At 39.6% G+C, this 11,048-nt stretch overlaps 1 protein-coding gene across 1 annotated transcript; it reads left to right on the forward strand.

The window, feature by feature from the left end:
• Nucleotides 1–284: 284 nt before the first annotated feature.
• On the forward strand, nucleotides 285–6,791 carry PYDC5 (pyrin domain containing 5). Its single transcript, XM_037729661.1, is given in 3 exon segments — nucleotides 285–350; nucleotides 4,722–4,957; nucleotides 4,959–6,791. Coding segments are annotated over 3 exon segments (384 nt in total). The 3' UTR covers nucleotides 5,041–6,791.
• Nucleotides 6,792–11,048: the final 4,257 nt, after the last annotated feature.

Here is an 11,048-nt window from a genome sequence, read left to right on the forward strand (position 1 = left end):
ATGAGGAAACTGAGGCCAGTATAAGAAAATTAAATGCCAATTTATTCAGCTCCCCGGTGAGATTCTCTGGTCCGGGGAAAGGGGGCCAGAGAAGTCTGGCTGACTTCCTGGGGTGGGGGGGTTTTATGGCTAGGAGGAACAAGCAAGAGCTGGGTGCTCTGATTGGGTCCAGGGGAGCGGGATTGAGACGGGGTGGGCCGCTATTGGTTGGCGGGTTGTTGGGCGGATTTTCCTGTGCGAGAGCCCCCCAAGCCTTGCATTAGCCAGAGCCTTCCAAGGGAGCCATGCGGCAGAGCTATGTGCGGAGTGCAGAGCCTGCTGCTGAGTGGAGTCAGGTGCTGACTACAGAGGTGGGTGTGTCCAACCTCCCAGGGAGGCAACGGGCCTTACAGTAACCCTGTCTCTTCAGTAATCAAGCCACATGGATGAATAGAGCTTAGGAACTAGAGATTCCATCTAAGATGAATCTAAGAGATTCCATCTTAGATCCCATCTAAGACTTTCCCAGGGCTGAAGTCTTAGATGGGATGCCTAGACAGTTGATTCAACACATGCTTACTGAACAAATGTTTACTGAGAACCTACTATGTGCAACACACTACTCTAGGTGGTAGGAGTACAGCAATAAACAGCACACAAATCCTTGCCCGCAAGGCACTTTTATTTCAGCAGGCTGGCAATTAAAGAATAATCAAATAGCAACAGCATTTATACTATAATGTCATATGTAATATAATGCATGTGTATTATGAGCAGATAAGTGCTATGAAGAAATGTAAATGGTGTAAGGTAATAGAGAGTAATGGTACAATGTGCAATTTTACAGCATGTGTTCATTGAAGATTGAGCTTAGAAGAAAACAATTAAGCAGAATCTGAACAGAGTGAAGGAACAAGCTGTGCCAATATTCTAGGTGAAAAGAAAGAAATGATTTGAGACCAGGCGCGGTGGTTCACACCTGTAATCCCAGCACTTTGGGAGGCCGAGGCGGGTGGATCACGAGGTCAAGAGATTGAGACCATCCTGGTTAACATGGTGAAACGCCGTCTCTACTAAAAATACAAAAATTAGCTGGGCATGGTGGCACGTGCCTGTAGTCCCAGCTACTGGGGAGGCTGAGGCAGGAGAATTGCTTGAACCCAGCAGGCGGAGGTTGCGGTGAGCCGAGATCGCGCCATTGCACTCCAGCCTGGGTAACGAGCGAAACGCCATCTCAAAAAAACAAAAAATGAAAAAAAAAAAAAGAAATAAATGATTTGATGAATAAAATAATTGCTAATGCTTCAATGATTACACTACTATATATCTGAGGATTGATGTCTTTGAAATCACAGCAAAAAGTACTGGTCTTATTTTTCTTTCTTTTCTTTCTTTTTTTTTTAAACAGGGACTCATTCCTTACTATCTGTAGGATAAACAGGCAGTTGGCATAAGAAGCAGAGCTCCTGGATTCGAAAGACCTGAATTCGGTAATTTGTGCTGTCTTTTACTAGCTGTGTGGCTTCAGATAACTCATGCAACCTAATTTAAAATGTAATAATTGGGAGACTATAATAAATGCCAGCTGTCTTGTATCAGGCATACTATGCTGCGTATTTACAACCCAGAGCTAGGAATTATCATCCCCATTCAGGGATAATTATATGTTCCCTCAATGTTTCCTTTTCTTTTTTCTTTTCTTTTCTTTTTTTTTTTTAATAGAGACGGGGTTTCACCATGTTGGCCAGGTTGGTCTTGAACTGCTGACCTCAGGTGATCCACCCGCCTTGGCCTCCCAAAGTGCTGGGATTACAAGCATGAGCCACCACGCCCGGCCAATGTTTCATTTTCTTCGTGTCTTCCAGACTCCGCATGAAAGCACTTTGCACACAGCAAGTCGCCATCCAGTGTCAGCTGTTATGCATGGTACAGGACCACGCTTCTCAGCTACAGCGTGTACACCCCTGGGTTATGAAGCCACCTTATAGATTGTCTGCATTTTCTTTGGGTATTAATTTTATCCTATAGCAAATACTTTAAAATATATATCTATTTTAGTTGGTGGTCTCACTCTGTCACCTGGGCTGAAGTGCAATGGGACCACCTTGGCTCACTGAAACCTCCATCTCCTGGGTTCAAGCAATTCTCCTGCCTCAGCCTCCTGAGTAGCTGGGACTACAGGCATGTGCCACCACCCCCGGCTAATCTTTGTATTTTTAGTAGAGATGGGATTTCACCATGTTGGCCAGGTTGGTCTTGAACTCCTGACATAGGTGATCCACCCACCTCAGCCTCCCAAAGCTCTGGGATTACAGGCCTGAGCCACCATGCCCAGCTTAAAAATTTTTTTTTTTTAAGTAAACAGATATCATGGACTAAAATGCAAATTTCATATTTATATGAGAAAAGCAAAATATTAGAGACAGAGCTGTCTTAATTTTCTTATATATAAATTGTGATTGATATCTGAATGTTAGCAAATAATAAGGTTATAGGAGAATTGCATTCTTATAGATAAGTAGGAAACATGCTGAGTTGATTGTGTTTAGTGTATAATAGATGCTCAAAAAATGAAAATTTCCTTCTTTCCTTTCAATGGTAAGACTGGGACATTTAGGTGGTTTAATCATTTTAAGTATTTGAAATGGGTTCCTTATTTTGAAAATGTTTCTGATAATACTTTTAATTTTTACTTATAAATTCAATATGGATAAGCAGTTTCCCTAGGTATCACCTACCTATAGGAAAAAATAATAACTTCATATTAAAAGTAATAACTCAGAATATATTAACATCTCTATCGATGGGAGGATTCAAGCTCCCCTGAAAGTCACAGTTGGTTATCTTAAGCTCAGAAACATCTTTTCTTCTTCTTGGCACAAGTCCTTTACCGTATAGGTTGCTGCTTTAGAGGTCACGAAATACTGGTAATTTTGAGCACCCGTTCATATGTGTGCTGGGCATTTGAGCCACGTGGTTATTCATGCCTATTGTCCATTTTTCATGTGGGCTGCACAAATGGGATAATATGTGGTTCTACATACATTCTGAATTATATACATTGCCTATATTTTCTTTCCGGATTTGGAAGTGTTTGTTATGTTTATTTTGTCTTTTTTATTGAGAAATTTAGAGTGGATATGCAATCAAATGTAATCAACTTTTCCTTCCTGTCTTGTACCTTTTGTGCTTAAGACACTTTCCCCTACCTCAGCGTATTGAGATGATCCTGTTTTCTTCTAACAGGGCACTAGTCACATTAGGTCTTAAGTGTGCCACACACTTTCAACAACCAGATCTGTGTGACTCAGAGGAAAACTCACTGATCAACCAGGGGACGGCCCTGAGTCATTCATGGGGGATCCACCCCTATGAGTCAAGCACTTCCTGTCAAGCCCCACCTCCAACGCTAGGGATAATTACATTTCAGCATGAGATTTGAGGCAAATAAATATTCAAATCACATAAATACGATTCCAAAAACATGATTTATTAAAGAAAAAACTGAAAAATAGAGCTTTACTGTATACATGTCAAAACATTTTAAATTGTACACTTAAAATATGTGCATTGTGTTGTATATCAGTTATGCCTGAATAACTTCTAAAAAAATAACAGGAAAATGTATCTCATTTTCTAAGAATTCCAGAGGTGTTGTATACTCTCTGAAGATGTCTTTCCCAGAAAGAATGACCATCTTGCTTAAGGAGTTCTTTCTTATATTTCACCAAAATCTCTTTTACTATACTGTATGTGGGTCAAGATGGCCAGGGGCAGACCTATGTTATTTCTAGTCAAATAATTACAAGCCTGCTTTGCTTATTGTACACTTAAGTTTCTACCCCGAACTAAGCTATATCAAATATTGTTGCAGTAAAATAGAAATCAAGCAGCAGCAGCAGGGGGCAAAGACCATCTGAGAGCGCTGTGAAACCGTGGAATAGGAGCGGTGGTTTTAGGGCAGTAAATACGGCTTTTGTCCCGCGAACGCCTTCTCAGAAAGGAGTCTGCATGAGGATCTCGTAAAGAGGACTTGTGTAAGATCTCCGGGAGGCGACCTCTGCTCACAAGATCCGGAAGGGTCTTTGCAGATGGGAGCTTGCAAGAAGGAAAAGCCTTGCAGAGCAGAGATTACCAGAATGCCACAGGCTCTGCCTAGGTTCTCAGAATATGCAGTAATTTTAATTGCTCTATGCCAGCAATGCTCGCGAGATAAAAAGCATTGGATGTGTTCAGAGCTGGTGGCGCCTTATCCGCTAGGCGTCTGATGCAAATGCACCTTGGCAGCAACTAGGTTTGCTTAACCCATACCTCTCCCCTTTGGCTATCTTGCCAACCTTAGTTTCAAGGCCTCCCTGATCATCCCTCCCTGCTCCCCCATCTCTCAATTAACAAGTGTATACACCTAATGAAAGCGGTAGAGCCCAGAGCTCAGTGCCAACGCAGATCACCCCGTGTGAGAGTGCATTGGACCCCTGGACCCATGCTGTGAACTTCTCTTGTGTCTTGGTCTTTATTTCCTTTTCTCACTCCCTCATCACTGCAGGGACACCCGGGGCACCCCCACACAGGATTGCGCTGGTTCCCAACACTGTGAACATTTTATTTCCCCTTTAAAAAATATTAACAGCTCACCTTGCTTTATTTTGAACGTAGAATCACTTTGGGTGGTATGATCTTACATAGTTTGGATTCCTTATAAGCTGATCCTAAAGTCGTGAAATGGAGAGTAAAATACGGAGATACTCTTGCTAACGGGCCTGGATAACACCACCAATGAGGAGCTGGATAGGTTTAAGTTCTTTCTTCCAGATAAGTCTAATGTTGTCACAGGCAAACTACATACTGCAAACAGAACAGATGAAGACAGCTAACTTGATGATTCAAAACGCTGGCGTGGTGTCTGCAGTGAGGAAGACCATATTTTTCAGAAGTTGAGTTGTGTGCTTGTGGCAAAATGTCTTCAGGAAGAGGAGCAAGAGTCCCTCATCTGGCAGATCTCTTTCTCTGCCAAGCCTGGGCCTTTCCTTTTATGGCATTTCTGGGAATGTATGTGGGTGAAGGAAGCGGGGGGTGGCCCTAAGCTATTCATGAGGGATCCACCCCCGTGATCCAGACACCTCCCATGAGGCCCCACCTCCAACACTAGGGATGACATCTTTGTCTCCAGTTCAATTGCAGTGAACATGAATATGAAATTTCAATCTTAACTTCTCAAAACTGCATTTACATGGTTTACCAAAGGTTTGAAGATAAAGGAAAGAAATTATAGCACTGAAAAAAAAATAATAAACTGGATACTAGGTCATTTTGTTCTTCCACACAGCTTGTCCGTTGTTCTCCCTGCCCCCAGCCTGCTGTGGTCCCAGAGGATCCTTTCTTCTTCAAGGGAGTCTTGTTATTCATACATTTGCTCTTGCAAATTCAAGTATTATTTATCCTTCTCTTTCCTTCCAGTGAGGACAATGTAAGTTGCCTGCACACAAAAACTGTTTTTATATTATTGGACAGATCATTGAATGTCTCCATCTTATCTGCATTTCGTTTACATTTTCAAATCTATGTACAATTGATATATCATTTATTTCTGTCTGTATGATTAAAATTGGCCAACAAAGGAGCGTCTCACACAAGGATCCCCCAAAATAAGAGCCTCCAAATGTAACAATTTAGAGATTTTTAAGTTCAACTTTTACTGTATGTGTGTGTATTTGTGTATGTGTGTGTGTGTGTGCGCACGCAAGCACTCAACATGGATAACATGGTTTCTATGTTCACATGATTTCTTTGAAGTCGGGATGAGACCATGTAAGTGATGATATATGCCATAGTTCTATTCAGATATAAACTGTTAGGCAGTATTTAAGGCGCTATAGCAAAAGGGCTGGTTGTGTTATGGATTATATTTTCCTAGGTTATTCAAAGTCAGAAAGTGTAGTGCTTAGGTATTGCCACAAGGTGGCAGTAACTTCACATAATGTGCGGAAGCAACTAACCTGCAGAAATTAAGTTCCTCTACAGCTCTAAATTTCTATTCTAGATCACGCCTAGGCCTACTTTGAAAGTAGCAAATTTATTTATTTGTGACCCATGCTGCCCTTAACTATCCTTGGAGGAAACCAGTTTTTTGTTGTGTTTTCTGTAGGTTTCAATTTTCATTCCTTGTTGAAAGTTCTTTCTGCATAACCATTGTTATGTCTGCACATGGAGCACTATGTAGTATTCTACCCACCACCTCACCTCATGGAAGGTAGAGGAGATCGGGGGAAATCTTTAATGAAGACAGTTAATAATCACTTTATGGGAAAGATCAGTAGATGGAAAGAGAGATGACAAAGTATGAGGACATTTAAGCCTGGAAAAAGGAAGCTGAGGGAGCTTGTGATCAAAGTCTATAAAAGCCCGAGATTAAAATAGGAAGTTGAAAATGATGAATGAAGTAATAAGTGAGAAATCTGCCCCTGATTATTAAAGAGAGATTTACAGTGGGCGTACATACTCGTCCTCAAATACTGTGCCCATGGCTCCTCCCACATCTCATGTCCTCACATTTCAAAACACAACCATGCCCTTCCAATAATCCCCCAAAGCCTTAACTCATTTCAGCATTAATACAAAAGTCCAAGTCCAAAGTCTCATCTGATGGAAGACAAGTCCCTTCTGCCTATGAGTCTGTAAAATCCAAAGCAAGTTAGGTACTTCCTATATGCAATGGAGGTACAGGCATTGGGTAAATATACCCCTTTGGAATGGAACAAATTGGCCAAAACAAAGGGGCTACAGGCCCCATGCAAGTCCAAAATCCAATAGGGCAGTTGTTAAATCTTAAAGTTCCAAAATGAATGAACTGCTTTGATTCCATGTCTCATATCCAGGTCATGCTGATGCAAGAGGTGGGCTCCCATTGGTTTTGGGTAGTTTCACCCCTGTGGCTTTGTACAGCCCCCGCTTCTGGTTGCTTTCACAGCTAGCATTGAGTGCCTATGGCTTTTCCAGGTACATGATGCAAACTATTGGTGAATCTATACTTACAGGCATGAGCCACCAAGTGTGACCAAAGATTCTTTTTTTATTTTATTTTATTTTTTTGAGACAGGGTCTCACTCTGTTACCCAGGCAGGAGTATAGTGGCACCATCTTGGCTTACTGCAACCCCTGCTGTTATTCTTAAAAGCTCAGAAATGTAGAGACCACATAAGACTTGAACACAAGACTGCATGATCTCCAATGATCTCATTTGCTTTCATGGGCTTTTGGTGCACCCATTTGCCCATAAACATCCAGGCAACTCTCTGTCCTTTCCTGGGGGAGGAGGAGGATGTCTCCCAAATGCCAAGAAAATAAACATCCCCGAGCCCCCACAAAAAGGAAAGAAGATGTATATATACAAAATAGAATACTTTTAACCATAAAAAGGAAGGAAGTCCTTTCATTCGTGATGACATGGATGAGCCTGAAGGAAATTATGTTAAATGAAATAAGCCAGGCACAGAAAAACAAATATCACATGATCCCATTGTGGTAGTCTGTTCTCACACTGCTGTGAAGAACTTCCCAAGACTAGGTAATTTATACAGGAAAAAAAAAGGAAGAAAAAAGGTATAATTGACTCACAGTTCCACATGGCTGGGGAGGCCTCAGGAAACCTACAATCATGGCAGAAGGGGAAGCAGGCATGCCTTACATGATGGCAGGTGAGAGGGCATGTGAAGGAGGAACTGTCAAATACTTATGAAACCATCAGATCTTGTGAGAACTCACTCATTTTCATGAAAACAGCATGGGAGAAACCGCCCCCATGGTCCAATCACTTTCCACCAAGTCCCTTCCTTGACACTTGGGGATTACAGGGATTACAATTTGAAATGAGATTTGGGTAAGGACATAGAGCCCAACCATTTCAGTCATTCATATGTAGAGTCTCAAAAAGTTGATCTCATAGTGGGAGAGAGTAGAGTGGTGGTAACCAGAGGCGAGGGTGGTTGTAGGGGAGAGAGAAATGGGAAAATGTTGGTCAAAAGGCATGTAAAAGGATAGTAGGAATAAATATCAAGAGATCTATTTTACAGCAAGGCAACTGTAGCTAAAGATGAAATATTGTATTCCTGAAAAATGTAAAAAGAGTAGATGTTATGTTTTCTCATGACAAAAATGATAGCTGTGAGGCAATATATTTGTTAATTGGAGAGATTTAATCACCTCACAATGTACGTATACTTCAAAACATCATATTGTACCTTATAAAAACATATAATGTTATCTGCCAATGTAGAAAACTTAAAAAATAAAAAATAAGGAATGATAGACCATGACAGCCCTCCAGAAAGAAAGGTCACAACAGAAAACTCATAATCTCATAATACAGCTCATTCTACCCTTAGTCATATTAAATTAATATAATAACTAAATCATTCTTCTTCTGTTAAATGCAAGGGGATCTCTTTGTTTCTTCAGCCTAGACTGCTTAAGTTCTATCAGAAACAATATCTAATAACAATATCTAATAATTTCTCTTATCCTCTTTTGTCATGGAGTGCCTTAAAAAATTAAATATGGCCATCTTGTTACGTGATCATGTTCAAATCATGACTGGAAGTTGACTATTCAAGATGAAATGTAACTTGGCTATAGAGCCTAGGGACTTAAGCCAAATTTTACAGCTGCGTTAAAGAGGCATTGATGAGAAGCCAGCATGCCATTCACTCATTCACCCATTTATCTATTCATCCATTCTACTGAGTTCTTAATAGCTACCAGAAACTCTCTAAGGTTCTGTAGAGAAAAGAGGAAATTAATAAATCCAAATTTTATGGAACTTATACTGGAATTTGGAAGGTAGTTATTTTTCTTAACAGGAAATTAATAAATGTGATACACTGAGATAAATGTTCTGATGAAAAGGAAGATGGTCCTTTAAGAGTGTATTAGTTTTAAAGGGTTGCTGTAACAAAGTACCTTTGACTTGGTAGCTTAAGCAACAGGAATTTATTATTTCATGTCTCTGGAGGAATTAAGCCTGAGATCAAGAGGTCAGTAGGGTTGATTTCTTCTGAGAAAGCAACCATTTCATGTATCTTTCCTACCTTTTGGTGGTTTGCCAGAAATCTTCGGTGTTCTTTGGCTTATGAATGCATTATTCTGATCTCTACTTTCATTGTCAAATGATGTTCTACCTGCAAATATGTCTTTGGAATTTCCGTAAGAAAAATAAGGACACCAGTGGTATTGAATTAGACAATCATTAACCCAATGCCCTCAGCTTACTTCATTGTATCGGTAATTATCCTGTTCCAAATAAAGTCACGTTTTGAGGTATAAGACGTAAGGAACTGAGCACACAAACTTTAGGAGGATACAGTTCAAGCAGTAGAACTCCACTCTTGACCTTCACTAATTCATATTCTGATGAAAGGTAAAATATAATCACCTCATCCTAATATCCCCCTGCCTCAACTCATTCGTCAAAATTAAGTCCAAAATCTTAACTAAATATCAAAATAAATATGGGTGAGACTCAGAATACAATTAATTCCATGGCAAAACTCCTTTCCATCTGTGAACCTGAAAAGCTAGAAAATATGTTATCTCTTTCAAAATACTATGATCTGACAGGCACAGCGTAGACATTTCCATTTTAAAAGAAAAGACCAGAAAGAAGAAAAGGGATACAAGTCCCAAACAAGTTCAAAAACTAATAAAGAAAATTAAATTAGATTTTAAGGCTCTTTGTATTCATGCTCAGCATACTTTGGTACAGCTGACAACATGTCAGCTGAGATGGTTGATGGTATCCACGTGTCATGTACGTAATCTGTTTAGCCTGTGGTTATCCAGTATCCAGAAACACATCTCTCTTGGTATTCTCTCTAGAGTCTCTCTCTCTTTGCAATGTGAATAGGCTAAGGAGTTTTCAAATGGTTGTATTCAAACTCTCATTTATTTTTCTCAAAATTTCTCTTAGGTTTATCTCTCTCCTCATTTTATTTTAAACAATAAGAAGAAATTAGGGTATTCCTTCAACACTGTGCTTAGGGATCTCCTCAGCTAAACATCTGAGTTCATCACTTACGGATTCTACTATTTATTCAACAGAATACAATACAGCCAGAGAGCCAAGTCCTCTCTCACTATATAATGAGAATTGCCTTTCTTCCCATTTTCTGCCCATATACATGATCTCCATCTGAGACCTCATCAGAAGCACCTTTAGCATTTATATTTCTATCAAACATTCTGTTGATGATGACATGTTTATTCTAAAAGATAATAGAGGCTTTCTCTTTGACTGTCCTCCTTTCTTTCTAAGCCCATACTAGAACCTCCTTTAATGTCCACACCTACTAATAATCTCTTCAAGGCAAACTACACTTTTTATATTACACTTCTCATTCTTTCAGTTTATACCCATTATATTATACATCTTATTCTTCCAGCTGATACCGATTTTCTAATTCCAAAGCCATCTCCACATTTTTAGGTATTTGTTACAATAGTACCCTATGTCACCTTTCCAAGCTATTACTTTTCTAGGGCCTCTAAAAGAAAAGACCACAAATTGGGTGTCTTAAACAACATGAATTTGTGGTTTCACAGCTCTGGAGGCTATGAGTCCAAGATCAAGTGTCAGCAGATTTGATTCCTTCTGATGGCTGTGGAAGAATTTGTCCTGTGCTTACTTCATAGGTTCTAGTGGTTTGAGGAAAATCTTCAGTGTTCTTTGGCTTAAAAATGCATAATCTTAATATCTGTTTTTATGTTCACAAGGTGTTCTCCATAGCATGTCCTTCTCTGTGTTCAAATTTTTCCTTTTTATAAGGTATAGTCATATTAAATTGAGATCCACTCAAAAGATTATCTTAATTTGCTCATTTGCCAGGAAGATGCTATTTTAAAATTCACAGGTATTGCAGCTTTCTATCTAATAAAAAAAATGACTAGTCAATTTCAACAAATTATACTGGGACAACTGGATAGTCACATAAAAATGAATAAACTTGATTCATATTTCATATCATATAAAAAAATTAGTTCAAAATGGATCCACAATCTTTTTCTTCCTTTTTTCTTTT

The sequence above is a fragment of the Cebus imitator genome, unplaced genomic scaffold, assembly GCF_001604975.1.
Source record: "Cebus imitator isolate Cc_AM_T3 unplaced genomic scaffold, Cebus_imitator-1.0 Scaffold313, whole genome shotgun sequence".
NCBI lineage: Eukaryota > Metazoa > Chordata > Mammalia > Primates > Cebidae > Cebus > Cebus imitator.